The sequence below is a fragment of the Gekko japonicus genome, unplaced genomic scaffold (genome assembly GCF_001447785.1).
Source record: "Gekko japonicus isolate JY-2015 unplaced genomic scaffold, Gekko_japonicus_V1.1 scaffold47, whole genome shotgun sequence".
Lineage (NCBI taxonomy): Eukaryota > Metazoa > Chordata > Lepidosauria > Squamata > Gekkonidae > Gekko > Gekko japonicus.
This window is the reverse complement of record NW_015165235.1, coordinates 111,124-125,826: the sequence shown is the minus strand read 5'-3', so window position 1 is coordinate 125,826 and position 14,703 is coordinate 111,124. Positions and strand designations below refer to the sequence as shown.

General features: G+C 43.2%; 1 protein-coding gene across 1 annotated transcript in view; it reads left to right on the top strand.

Moving 5' to 3' along the window:
• Nucleotides 1-14,703, top strand: part of LAPTM4B (lysosomal protein transmembrane 4 beta) — a 91,654-nt gene that overhangs the window by 59,806 nt on the left and 17,145 nt on the right. Inside the window, exon 5 of the mRNA XM_015409860.1 lies at nucleotides 5,302-5,400. Within this exon, the coding sequence (XP_015265346.1) occupies nucleotides 5,302-5,400 (99 nt within the window). The remainder of the gene's footprint in view (nucleotides 1-5,301; nucleotides 5,401-14,703) is intronic.

Genomic DNA, 14,703 nt, shown 5'->3' with positions numbered 1-14,703 from the left:
AGGGATGGAGAAAGCACAGACATAGTTCAGTGTTTTGTTTTTATATAGACTTTATTAGATCTTTAGTATATACAGGGGTAAGCGGAGAAAGGGAAACAAAGTAATAAGTCTTTTGCATATAACTTCTCCACATATTTCACACTACAAAAAGATAGACTGTGAGATTTTAAAAGTTCATAAAGGCTTCTTCATATTATATTATCAAAAAGTTCATATCTTTATATTTCTTATCCAATCATAAAAAGGAGTCCATAGTCCAACAAAATCTTCTTCCATTTGCCCTTTTAAGATCAAAGTAAGTTTGTCCATTTCCGCACTTTCCATGGTCTTCGTTATTAGGTCTTGTTTAGAGGGTTTTGTTGGAAGTTTCCAAAAAGTTGCAAATAAAATTCTAGCTATTGTTACTACATGAATTATAAAATATCTTTGATTTTTGTCAAAATCATCTGGTATACAATTCAATAAAAACAATTATGGTCAAAAAGGTATTGAAGTCTGCAGAACTGTCTGTATAAATGTATGCACCATAACCCAGAACTTACATACAATTTTGCATGTCCACCCCATATGGTAAAACGTACCTACATGTTTTTTACACTTCCAGCAACTATTAGACATAGTTCAATTTTGATGCTTTGTGAACAAAGAGGGATAATTGCTGTTCTGCTGAGGCAGACATACATTTGCAGTAAAACAAACAGTGATCAAAACCAGTCCTGAAATTCAACGTAATAATAGAGGAGGTTTTATATAAAGGAGTACAAAACATAGTTGCATAACACTTATCTCCAATCTGTTACATACCATCTGATTAGATTAAGCAATCAGAACACTTTGGTGGGATTCCAGATGAAGAAAATCTTTTGCCGGCAGCTGGCAAAAAGGAAATTTATGCAGCAACAGAGTATATGTGTCTCTGTTATGCCTGAATAAACCCAAAGAATTAATGCCAAAGAATTAATTGTACTTTAAGAATCTCTGGAAAGAACATTTGTGATTTCTAAAGCCTTTCATGCCAGAGGTTTAAGTATCTCCCTTATATATAAAAGCCGAATGGTGGTGGCACTTCTCTAGAACATTCCACACGCTCCGGAATTGGTTGGCGTCCTGGTGTGTCACTCAGAATCTGTCCCTATCCACTGGCTGCATTGCTTGAGTCTCGCCTCCAACATTCTAAACAGTTTGCTGTTCCTCTCCCCCCCCCCAATAGCCAGTCAGAGCACAGAGGTTATTTGCATATGCAGCCTCATTGGCCTTTGCCTCAGAACACAGAGGTCATTTGCATATGCAACTTGATTGGCTTTTGCCTCTAACATCCTAAACAGTTTGCTGTACTGAGGTAATGTGTCCAATCTCCAGGTGAGGGCTGGAGATCACTCAGAATTACAACTGCTTTCCAGATGGCAGAGATCAGTTCCCCTGGAGAAAATGGTGGGCTCTGTATCCTTATATGCTGCTGAGGTGGCCCCCGTATGACAGCCAATGTGACGTAGCAGTTAGGGCTTCAGAGCACGGGAGAGGCTGCAGGTGTGTGTGGGGTGGAAAGCTGAAGAGTGAGGGGGGAATAAAGGTAGGTTGATGATTGGCTGGTAAGGAGATAGGGTTGCCAACTCCAGGTGGGAAATTCCTGGAGATGTGAGGGATGGAGCCTGGAGAGGGTGAGGTTTCAGGAGGCGTGGGACCTCGGACAGGTACAAAGCCATAGACTCCACCCTCCAAACCAACTATTCCCTTCTGGGGAACCATCGTTGCCAATCTCCAGGTGAGGGCTGGAGATCACTCAAAATTACAACTGTTCTTTAGGTAGCAGAGATCAGTTCCTCTGGAGAAAATGGTGGACTCAGTGTCATTATACCCTGCTGAGGTCGCCACAGCAAATTGACACTGAGTGTCCAAGGCCAGGGCACCTGCCCAGAGCCTCTTTATAGAGAACGTTGTATTTATTTCCACAACGGGTCTTTTTCCTAGTCTAACAATAGTGATGATGATATGTAATATACCATCACAAATGTGCATGTGCTTTGTAACATAAGCAAGGAAGCTTAGAGTAAGTGTTGATGTCCAGGCAAGTCCTTTTATTTTGCTAGAAGTATATGGATAAATGTGGGGCTTCAGTTACACATTCAGCTGTACATACTTAACATGAGAATTACTCAGCCCATGTGTAAAGATGTTCTGACGCCATCGACGAAATCACTCCCCAGTGCCCTCTCTGCCATCATACCAAGCTACCTCCATGATATACCCTGGAGCTATGGAGGATGAAACGAGAGCTGAGACGACTAGAGCGAGTGTGGTGGTGTGCTTGTGATGAAGCTTCAAGAACATATGATAGAACGTCTATAAAAGCTTATGAGGTGGCACTAAAGGCTGCTAAGAAAACATTCTACGTGACCTCCATTGTGTCTGCTAGCTCTCGCTCGGCCCAATTGTTTTGAACAATTAAATTCTTAACTTCTTTGCCTGAAGGCAAACCAAACGAAAAGGCTGTGAGGCATTCGCGGGCTTCTTTGCAGATAAAGTCTTGTCACTCCACCAGGACCTCCTGGCCACAATTGATACAATGGAAGCCCCTTGTTCATCTTCAGGTCCAGTTTTGGACCCAGAAAGAAGTTGACAAGATCCTGGCAGCTGTGAAGCCCACCACTTGCCTCTTTCATCCGTGCCCTTCCTGGCTGGTCAAGGTCTGCCAGGAGAGTGTGCGAACTATCATCAAGGAGATACCATCAACCTACCCCTATCATTAGGGACATTCCCAGCTGGCTTAAAAGAGGCAGTGGAGGGTCTTCTCTTGAGGAAGCCATCATTGGACCCTATGGTCCTTGCCAACTATTGCCTGCTTTTGAACTTAACGTTCCTGGGCAAGGTGGTCGAGAGAGCGGTGGCGGAGCAACTCTAGGTTTTCTTGGATGCTACTGCTATTCTAGACCCATTCCAGTCCGGCTTTTGCCCTGGCCACGGGATGGAGACTATACTAGCTGCCCTCACAGATGGCCTCCGGAGACATCTGGATCGAGGCAGGTTGGCACTACTGTTGCTTCTTGATTTAACAGCGACGTTCGACACGGTCATTTATGATCTTCTAACCCACCACCTTGCCGACGTTGGGATACGGGGAACTGCCTTGCAGTGGCTCTCCTCCTTCCTTTATGGCTGTGGAGAGAGTGTGGTGCTCGGGGAGGAGTTGTCCCAGCGACATCCACTCGAATGTGGTGTGCAGCAGGGTGCAATCCTCTGCCCGATGTTGTTTAACATCTATATGCATCCCCTTGCCCAGCAGGTCCAGGGGTATGGGCTTGGCTGTCATCAGTATGCTGATGATACCCAGCACTATCTGTTGATGGATGGCCAGCTGGACTCCGCCCCAGACGTATTGGCCAGGGCACTACAGGCTGTGGCAGGATGACTTAAACAGAGCCAACTGAAACTAAAGCCAATGAAAACATAGGCCCTGTGCCTGAGTTGTGGGGATTTGGGACTGGGAATCCTGCTCCCAACCCTCGACAGGATGCCTTTGGTCCTGGCGCTGAGGGTGAAGACTCTAGGGGTTATCTTGGATTCCTATGGTGGCCCAGGTTGCCACCATTGCTAGATCAGCTTTTTATCATCTTTGGCTGGTCATGCAACTGGGTTCCCTATCTCACTTCCTAGGGCCTGGCTAGAATGATCCATGCAGTGTTCACTTCTTGGTTAGATTATAGTAACTCACTCTACGTAGGGCTGCCCGTTAACTTGACACGGAAACTGCAGCTGGTGCAGAATGCGGCGGCACACATGCTGATGGTGACGCCTGTGCGGGCACGCATTCAGCTGGTGCTCCACCAACTCCACTGGCTGCCTATAAAGTACTGGTTCTAGTGCTGACTTTTAAAGTCCTATGATTCCAGGGACCTGCGTATCTCCAGGACTGTCGGTCCCCATATGTGCCCCACAGACCTTTGTGCTTAACTAATCAACATCTTCTGATTGTTGCCTGAAGGATGTCCAGCTAGCCTCAACTAGTGCCAGGGCCTTTTTAGCCCTGGCCCCAGCCTGGTGGAACAAGCTCCCAACTGAGATCAGGGCCCTGTGGGATTTGTTACAATTGCACAGGGCCTGTAAAACGGAGCTGTTCCATTGGGCTTTCAGTTGAGGCAGTGGGCATCCAGTTTTCTGTTCCTGGCCTCCCCTGATGATAGCCCTGGCCTTTTGGTTAGCAGCTTGATAGCCAACAACACCATGCAGAAGGTTCCATCTGAGCATCACTACCAAGACATATTTTCACTGTTGTGTTTTTTTCTGGTGCTAAATTTTAAATTTTTAACTCTCTAAAAATGTAATATATTATCTGAACTTGATCTGTCGTCTATTAATGATGATGTTTTATGTGACCTGTGACCCACCCTGAGCCCGCTTGTGGAGAGGGCAGGATAGAAATCAAAGAAAATAGATAAATAAAAATCAAGTGTACAGCTGTACATAGGTTGTACATGTGTTAAGTATAACTTGCAAAGAAGGCTGACATATCAATGAGCATGTTGGGGATCAATGGTCTAATGCTTCTAGAAATGGGTTCATACCTTAGCCTAAAGTGGACCATGTCAGTGGTCCTGCTATTTTTTTCTTATTTTCTGAGGTTTCTTTTTAAAGAGAAAAGAATGGAGACAGAAATGTGTGACGGTGCGGGTTTCCTTTTATCTCGAATAATTGTGCAACGGCAATAGTAGTAGTAGTAGCAGCACCAGTGGTAGTTTAAGAAAAGGCATATTTTATTCCACCATGTGTGATGAGCAATCCCTGCCCCAAATCCTTCTGTTCAATAGAAAGGAGCTTTCCCTCTTTTGTATCTGATAACCTTGCAGACAGGAGAAGGAAAATAACCATATATGGCTATTTTTTTAAAAAAAAATTAAATTGCGTATTGAATTCTGATGAAATGCAGATCCTGGTTCTGATCAAAAACGTTGGTCTTATTTGCTTACCCAAACTGCTTTTCGTGAAGGAAACTAGAGCTTGGGGGTTCCCTAATGAGGAATATTTTGTGTTGTGAAAAACCAGTCTGGTGCAGGGTTGAGCTTGGGTACTGGGGACACAATTTCACATCTCAGTTCAGCTTGCTGGATGTCATTGGGCAAGTTACTACCTTAGGTCTGACCTGTTTTGCGGGCTTGCTGGTAAGCTGGAATTCTGCCCTGAATACCTCTGAATGTCAATGCCACAAAAAGTGGACTGCCTTTCTTCTGTAAATTATTCAGTAGCAAAAAAAATTATCTCTGCCCTTTGTCAAGGCTTATTTATAATGTTTCTTTTGTCTTTCTGCAGCCTGCCACCTTTCACTACAAAGAGGAGATTATGTCAGTAAATTCTACCTGCCTAATTGTGATTATTCTTCTTTTTATAAGTATCATTTTAGCTTTCAAGGTAAGTGTGCACCCATTAAAAATCTACCATTATCAATTCAGAATGTTGTTTGAATGCTTTCATTCATCCCCTGTGTGTGTAGCAGTGATCAGTCCTGTAGCTACAGGGGGGATTTGGGGAGACAATACCTGAATTTCAATGCCTGAAATATGTCAGGCATTGAAATATTACAGTGCCTGAAATATGTCATGCCCAACCTCTGAATTCCCAGCTTTCATTTTTAAATGAGTACTTTTCTAGCCCTTTTTGTTGCAGAGATACAAGAGGAAATATGCATGCTTTTATCCTGTATTGCCTGGGAAGAAAAGTGGCTGGAGCTGTGTCAGTTATCCCTTACTGATCCTCATCTGCTCAGTCCCCTGGGCCCTTTGCTTTTTCCTTGCTTGTTTCTCTCCTCTTTAATGTTCACAGTGACAAGTAAGAATGCTGGGCAAAGAACTGGAGGAAGATTTATACTATTTTGAGATACTATTTTGGGGTCAAATCCTCTATTTGCAGTGGGAAATTTAGAGGAGGAGAAAACTGAACACCCAGTTTCACTCAGTCTGGTATCTGATTTTAGTCATTTGCTGCAAGCCATATTTATTACAACTTGCCTATGTGAAGGAATATGCATCTCTGAGTATGTGCAGAATGCCTTTTACTCACCAGTGAAGAACCATAGACAGCTCCTGCCTCCTCCCTATCAGAAAAAAAATCTGGAAGTAGTGCTAAAGGATGGAAACTGCCCAGGCAGGTTTAAACTCCATAACCTTTCACAGCAGAAAAAGGCCAAAGAGCTGAGGGCATAATATCCCCACAGTCTTAAGCCACGTCACTTCCCTCTACAGAAAAAAAGTCGGTATTTGTGGTCTAAGTAAATCTATGCCAAGAATGATCAATTCTCTGAATGCTGAGACTGCAAGCACTCTGCACATGTGTGGAATGCTTTTTCCTCACTGCACAGTAACCACACACATTTATCTACCTCATATCAGGGGGTATGTTGTAAGAAGTGATTTGCAGCCAGGCTTGGCAATAAAGGCAGGGATCCGAAGGACACTCACCTGGAAGTACGCCCCATTGAATAACATGGGACGTAGTTCTTAGTAGCTTTCCCAGCAGTTTTGAATCCTTCCTCATAGTCTTTAGGCCCTGTAACATCTCTCTCAAGAGAAACATCTCCCTCAAGAGAAATGTAGGTACGCTGAATCAGCAAGGGACTCCCTAGTATGATCATTCAGTACACATGCAGCCCCATCTGTGAGGGAAATAGGGCCAGATTGTTACGGGAGGGTGGGGAGAATGAAGCCCCTTCTCCCCCAAGACTGCAGTCTGGATCGAATTGAGACTGCCGAATGCTTGGGAAATGAGATCCATCACACCTGACATCTGAGTGTGTCAGTCAAAATCTGGTCCGGGGAATTCAGACATTACGAAGCGCCTCATTACGCTTGTGAAATGCACTGTGCAGCTCTTTGGATTCATGATGCTGCTCCTTTAAGCAAAGCATTAAGGGTGGAAGTCTGGCTCAAGAGCATGTTCTGCTGTTGAAAGAGGATAGATTATCGTCTCCCTACAGTGAGCATGAAATGGAAGAGAGGGTTGGCCCCGTGCAGAAAGATACTTTTCTCTGATGAGCTGCTGTCTTTGGCTGATTCAGCACTGGCTTTTCCCTCCCTTGTTTTATCAAACCCATGTTGGAATGGAAAAGGTGCAGCTCAAAACCACATTCAAATGCCATACTTACTGCAAAGTCACCCCTGAATGGCCATAAATCTGTGCAGAAGGTACCATAAAACCCAACGATCCAAGAAAGTGAAAGCGGCATGCAGTGTAGAGGGTACCATAAAATCTGATGATCAAAGAAAGTGACAGCAGCATGCAATGCAGTGGGGAATTTCTGTTCCGAGGTGGGTTTGCTATAACAATGGAGGGAAAAGTCAATGCAGAATTGCCCAGTGTCTCCCACAGAAGAGGTCAGCCAGGAACGTGAGAAGCTTCTCCTTCTGTGCCCCATGTACACTTGGGGCGATTCTGCATTGGCTTTTCCCTGTGTTGTTTTACAAAACCTATGTTGGAACAGAAATTCCCCTCTGCATTGCATGCTGCTGTCACTTTCTTTGATCATCGGATTTTATGGTACCCTCTACACTGAATGTCACTTTCACTTTCTCTGATAATCATGTTTCTGCATAGATTTATGACTGTTCAGGGGTGACTTCACAGTCAGTACGACATTACCCCAAGGTATTTTAATGCGGTTTTGAGCTGCACCTTTTCCTCCCAGTTGAGAAAATGTGGAGCGAATGCTAGATGCAGAATTGCCCTTGCTTTAGCAGCTCGCTTGGTATATGCGCAGTTGCTCTGTCAGTCCTCCAGAATGAAGCACTGAGTTGTGCTCTACACTGGCTAAACTTGTGGGGTTGGATTTTAGTCCCATTTATTTCAAGAGAACTGAGCTAGCTTAAATGATAGTTTTATGTCTCAATTTGTTTTCTATTCAGGCCAAAAACTGGTTGAGATTATTTCATTTAAAGGTTTCATCTGTGTGTTTTGGATAACGCAAATCCCAGGCTAGGGGTTTTTTTTGTGGGGGGTATCAGTGGTAGACTAGTATAATGTGTCTGCATTAGTCTTAGGTATCTGAAGAAGTGAGCAGTGACTCACAGAAGCTCATACCCTGCCACAGATTTTGTTAGTTTTTAAGGTGCTACTGGACTCTTGCTCTTTTCTGCTGCAGTAGTCTTGTGCATCTCTCTTCTTCTTCTTTTTAAATCCCCGTAGGGATATTTTTTATTTTGCATATACTACAAACTACAAAGAAATATAGGGGAGGGACTACAACGGGATAAAGAAAAGCAAACCACACTAGACTAAAACCCAAGAGAAGGAGATCTTTTCACTGTTAGTAAATATGTTAGTACCATTAGTTTTATTATCACAATATACTTGTTGAGTTCTTGCTTATAACAATTCGCTTTTTGTATGTTATTTTGTTAGTTGTTATGAGAGAAGTCTCTGATCATCTTCTTATTCTTTGCTTCAAAAGGCCATTTTCCAAGTCCTTCTGCCTTTACTTCGGCTTTCTGTCTCTAAAATCGTATACCACTCTGCACCCTTTTCTGCTGCAGAATCCTCTTCCATTCCCAAGGTAGCAGAGTCACTCGACTTCGATTCTCCCTCTTTAGACTCATCATCTGTCTCCAGCTGACATTTCAAAAATTCTTTAGCTTTAAAAGTGGAGTCTATCTTCTCCCTTCTATCGTTGATCTTAAAGATGACACCTTCCGGAACCGCCCATCTGTACGATATTCCATTAGTTTGAAGAAATGAAATTAATTCCTTGTGATTTTTCCTCTTTTGTCTAATTTCAAATGGAATGTCCTTTAAAGTTTTAATGGTTACATTTCCCATTTACAGTGGAGTTGCTGAAGTTGCTTTTAAAATGGCATCTCTGGTTTGTCTTCTTGAAAACTTGACCACTATTTCTCCAGGTAGGCTATTTTTTTAATATAGTTGGAGTAAGCCCTATAGGCTGTCTCCGTTTTCCCTACAAAGAGGAGATTATGTCAGTAAATTCTACCTGCCTAATTGTGATTATTCTTCTTTTTATAAGTATCATTTTAGCTTTCAAGGTAAGTGTGCACCCATTAAAAATCTACCATTATCAATTCAGAATGTTGTTTGAATGCTTTCATTCATCCCCTGTGTGTGTAGCAGTGATCAGTCCTGTAGCTACAGGGGGGATTTGGGGAGACAATGCCTGAATTTCAATGCCTGAAATATGTCATGCCCAACCTCTGAATTCCCAGCTTTCATTTTTAAATGAGTACTTTTCTAGCCCTTTTTGTTGCAGAGATACAAGAGGAAATATGCATGCTTTTATCCTGTATTGCCTGGGAAGAAAAGTGGCTGGAGCTGTGTCAGTTATCCCTTACTGATCCTCATCTGCTCAGTCCCCTGGGCCCTTTGCTTTTTCCTTGCTTGTTTCTCTCCTCTTTAATGTTCACAGTGACAAGTAAGAATGCTGGGCAAAGAACTGGAGGAAGATTTATACTATTTTGAGATACTATTTTGGGGTCAAATCCTCTATTTGCAGTGGGAAATTTAGAGGAGGAGAAAACTGAACACCCAGTTTCACTCAGTCTGGTATCTGATTTTAGTCATTTGCTGCAAGCCATATTTATTACAACTTGCCTATGTGAAGGAATATGCATCTCTGAGTATGTGCAGAATGCTCCTCCAGGCCGCTGGTGTGCGATTCACCCTCCTCCGTTGTGAGGAGAGCGTCCGCCATCGCTGTTCACATTTGTTATGTGAACAGTACAAGATCATAAGTCCAGACAGCTGCTTAGTCTTTGATATGAATTCCTACAGAAAAGATCCACTTGGCAGATTTCTGGAATGAAGGCATAGCTTAAGTTCACTGGATCATTTATCATTGATATGGTAGATAGCACCGCACCACATGTCAAAATGAAGGGCCTAACTAGACGCTACCTTTTTTTAATGAGTTGGCCCAGGGTTGCCCCAAACTGACTTATTCCCCTCAGTCAGGTGGCAACGGCTGGGAATTAATTTCCCAAGTACCACAGGGACCCAGTTAAGATCCAGGAGAGAAAGGGCTTTAGCTTTAGCCTTCTTTTTCCGCCATTTTCCTGAACCAAAACAGCCTTGAGGGGAGAAAATTTAATAAAAATAGTAAATACACCCCTCAGAGCTGTTGTTTCAGGTTGAGAAATTGGCATGGGGGAGGGCTGAAGCCACTTGTCCCACCTCCCCCCACCCCGTACCATAGCCATGATGCAAATTATGCCCCAGCAGCACTTGCAAAATTAGTTCTGACTACCTTCCAAAAAGCCACTCGTGAACAGAGCAGAATGTAGCAAGAGGGAATCAGCAGCAACACTCCATCTACCCTTGTGCGAGCCTTCACCCAAGAGGGGGAGATGATTTTTTCCATTTCCCACTTCCTACAGCAGGCCACTGTGTACCATTTCCCTTTTTCCTGAGGGACCCCTAGACTTCTGGAGCAACTTTTCAGCGGCTGGCAGGAAGAGCTGATCCATGAACTATTTCAGCTCATGGAATCCAGATCAACAAAGCATTTTGAATTGCTCTTTTAATATTTTTGGATTTCTGTTTATGGAAGACACTTGTTAGTCGGAAAGGCATATCTGAGAAACTACTGCAGAGAGGCAGCGGTATTTTCAGTAGAGTATGTGCTGAATGGCAATTCCAGTTTGCCAGCAGAACAAAAAGTGAAGACCAACAGTGTGTGAGAGACTTTTCATTTCTCACTCTGTGTGTGTGTGTGTGTGTGTGTCCTCTGTGAGTAGCCCTAAGATCTTGCTAACTACTTTATGACATTTTGGCTGGTACTAGTAAATGTAAACTTACTGTTGTGTTTGGCCTTTTTACAGTGGACCAACATGGCAACCTACAACTTCTAAAGTCATTGCCTTTTATCCTACTTATGAACTGCCTTTTAGATAATTAGAATTATAATAATTTATTTTCCTCACTTTGGTAATCTTTTCTCGAAGAAGAACCTTTTGATGTTCTTCAGATTTTGCTTACACAATTTACATTAATTATAATGGACACTTGGTTGCATCAAAACTAAATTGGCAGTCTCTACCAATTACCCTTTCCTGCTAGAGTCCCATCCGCCACGTGTCATACCTCAGGTCCCCGTACCCCAGGAGCAGCATTTCATGGAGATCAGTAGGCTGAAGTCGAAGGAGGGAGACAGGAAAGCTTAATTCTGCTGTTGGCAGGTTTAGTCTGGAATCTCACTGTTCCCTCTAAGCTGAGTTAGTGTGAGCTAGCTCACAGTTTTTTAGCTTCCGGCTCACATATTTTTGTCTTCGCTCAGGAAGGGATGGCTCCAGAGCAAACTAATTTATGCAGTAGCCAAATCGCTCGCTCACAACTTTAATGCCAGGAGCTCACAAAGTAGAATTTTTGCTCACAAGACTCCACCGCTTAGAGGGAACATTGGTCTGGATCCCGCTTCCTTGGTTATTCTTCTCAGGTTGGATCTTACAGACCTGTTGTTCTAGTGGTAGCACTTTTCACTGGCACACGGAGCCTTCCGCTGACATTCTTGGAGCCCCAACACACTGCCATTAATAGAATGAATCTACAGAATCTAGCCCCTTATCTTTCCAGTAAATTCTTGGTACCAGTGTTTCAGGCGTGCTGTTCCAAAATATCTTTTCAGAACTAAGTAAAATAGTAATATAGTTTCTTGTCTCAGATATAATGGTTCTGCTGAAGCAACCTGAAATGGGATTAGGTTTCATTGCAACCATTACGCACTGCTGACTCATAACGTTTGTGGTGAAGTATTATCCTTAGCTCAGTTTCTCAGCAGGGATATTTTTAAACCATTTAACCCCTAATTTTATACATGGTGGCCTGGAGTTTCATTTTTCCCGATCCCTCTCAACTTTCTACTGTAGGCAAATTTCACAAGGCTTACAAGCTGAAATTTTCTTTTGCATTAGGTAGGTACAAGTTCTCAATTGTTAGAATGTTTGGTGGAAAGCATTTACATGAGGAGTTCAGAAAAAAGGGTGAGAATTTCTGGAAAGTATGCCTGGGTTACTTTTACGAAGGATGCACTTTAGTTTTGTCACTCTTTGTGAGCCAAACAATGAAGCCCTTCTCTATGTCAATGGCCCTTTAAAACCTCGTAAAAGCAAACCACTGGATCCCATTAATCTTTGGCAGGCCATGCAACACGGCTTTTGTGGTTTCCTGTACATGGAGAGCTTTTATGTTTGGCCATCTTTACTCTCTTCTGATGTAGTATTTTTTTTAATATACGCACCAGATAGCTTACATTTGCTTAAATCCAGAGGAAATGCCTCCTGCTTTTACATTTAATCTCAAGACCCAGAAACAATTAAGACCATACATGGCTAAATCATCTTCCATAACCATCATGCATGTGAGATAGCTATTCTGACAAATGATAAAAAGAAGGATGCTAGTAAAACGGGTATTAGTTTGCAGTTAAATGAGTTGTGTAATTTTTAATGTTCTGTAAACTTTGTTTTCTCTTCCTTGAGAGACCATATGATTTATAGCTTCGAAGAGATGTTCTTTTTTGTTTGTATTTTTGCATTCTTGTGCATGTGTGCCCCTGCCTGGAAGTCATGGCGACCTCTGGCGACTCCTACTGGAGCATGGAGGATGTTCAGAGAAGTGGCTTGATAGCCTGCCTCTGCTTCCCAACCCTGGTATTCTTTTGAGGTCTCCCATACAAACACTAAGCTTCTGAGATCTGACGAGAGTCAGAGATGTTCTTGTTGGACATTACAATTATGCATATTGGGAGTCTGCCAGTCACTCATAATAGGAACATACACCATCTTTGCTCCTCCCTGCTGTTTGAACAAGGGCAATGTGTATATTTGCCATGTGTGTGCAGCCTTGGTACCCGTGACCATGAATACTGAATAATCCAGTGGTCAGTGCATGTGCATTGAAGCTTTGTGTACATAGTAAATATACTCACTGCCACTCTTCACTTAACATGGTGACTATGGCTATTGGGAGAATCATGGCTACAGCGGCCTCCCTTGATGCATAGTTGGTTGGCTTTTGGTACTCATGACTGTTGTGTCTGAGAAGGTCTAGGATATACAAACCATGAAGACTGTTCTTTTTTTAAAAATGAGGAAGATGATAGTGAGCACCATTTTCATGCTTTAGATGTATACTTTTAAAATACTAGCCCAGTTCAGACATAGTGGGACACTATAGTTTAGTTTAATTGTGATTAATGTGTGAATAGCCCAGGCTAGCCCAATCTTGTCAGATCTCAGAAGCTAAGCAGGGTTGCCCCCTGGTTAGGGTTTGGATCGGAGACCATCAAGGAAATCCAGGGTCACAACACAGAGGCAGGCAATGGCAAACCACCTGTGAACATCTCTTGCCCTGAGAACCTGATAGGGTCATGTACCACAAAGGCTGAGCAGAAAAAGTGTTAAAACAAAATCCCTTATTTTGCGGGGGAGGTTGGGTTTGTATTCCTCCCCCTTTATTTTTGGTGTACTTTATAGGAGTGCCATAAATCAGTCGTAACTTGATAGCCAAAAAAAAAAGTTTGTGAATCCAAGATTCACAGATACTAACATTTTTATGTCTTTCTCTGTGTTGGGAGAGTATCTCCAGAGGACTAGCTAGCATCAAGCCAGGATGCCTGCATTCAGACAGCACTCAAAACCATAGCTAAGACTAACTTCAGCTAATCAACCAACTTCACATTCTCTCTTCAGAATCTGATTTGGACCCTAACTGACCATATTTAATATGGTGGCTAGTTTTCCAACACTCATGATTAGGGATGGTGTGACGACCCCTTATATGGGGAGGACTGGTTTCCCTTTAAAGGTGTTCTTTATGTTTTGTTCTACTGGGTATATCTGGCTGCCACCAGGAAATTTTAAGGATTTCCAAACCTTTATGCTTTTACTTTGGCTCCTTACTGGGTAGGTAGGTCGAGTTGAAGGCTCATGAGGTACTATGTGGTCCTAAGAACATAAGAACATAAGACACGGCAATGTTGGATCAGGCCAAAGGCCCATCCAGTCCAACACTCTGTGTCACACAGTGGCCAGAAATACCAGTGCCATCAGGAGGTCCAGCAGTGGGGCCAGGACATTAGAAGCCCTCCCACTGTTGACCCCCCCCAAGCACCAAGAAGACAGAGCATCACTTGCCCCAGAGCCCCTAGCTATACCTTGTGGCTAATAGCCACTGATGGACCTCTGCTCCATATGCTTATCTAATTCCCTTTTGAAGCCGTCCATGCTTGTAGCACCCACCACTTCCTGTGGCAGTGAATTCCAAGTGTTAATCACTCTTTGGGTGAAGAAGGACGTCCTTCTTGCCCCAGAGCCCCTAGCTATACCTTGTGGCTAATAGCCACTGATGGACCTCTGCTCCATATGCTTATCTAATTCCCTTTTGAAGCCGTCCATGCTTGTAGCCGCCACCACTTCCTGTGGCAGTGAATTCCATGTGTTAATCACTCTTTGGGTGAAGAAGTACTTCCTTTTATCCGTTCTAACCCGACCGCTCTGCAGTTTCATGGAGTGCCCACGAGTTCTTGTATTGTGAGAAAGGGAGAAAAGTACCTCTTTCTTTACCTGCTCTTTCCCATGCATAATCTTATAAACCTCGATCATGTCACCCCTCAGTCGTCTTTTCTCCAAGCTAAAGAGCCCTAAGCGCTTTAACCTTTCCTCATAGGGAAAGTGTTCCAACCCTTTTATCATTCGAGTTGCCCTTTTCTGCACTTTTTCC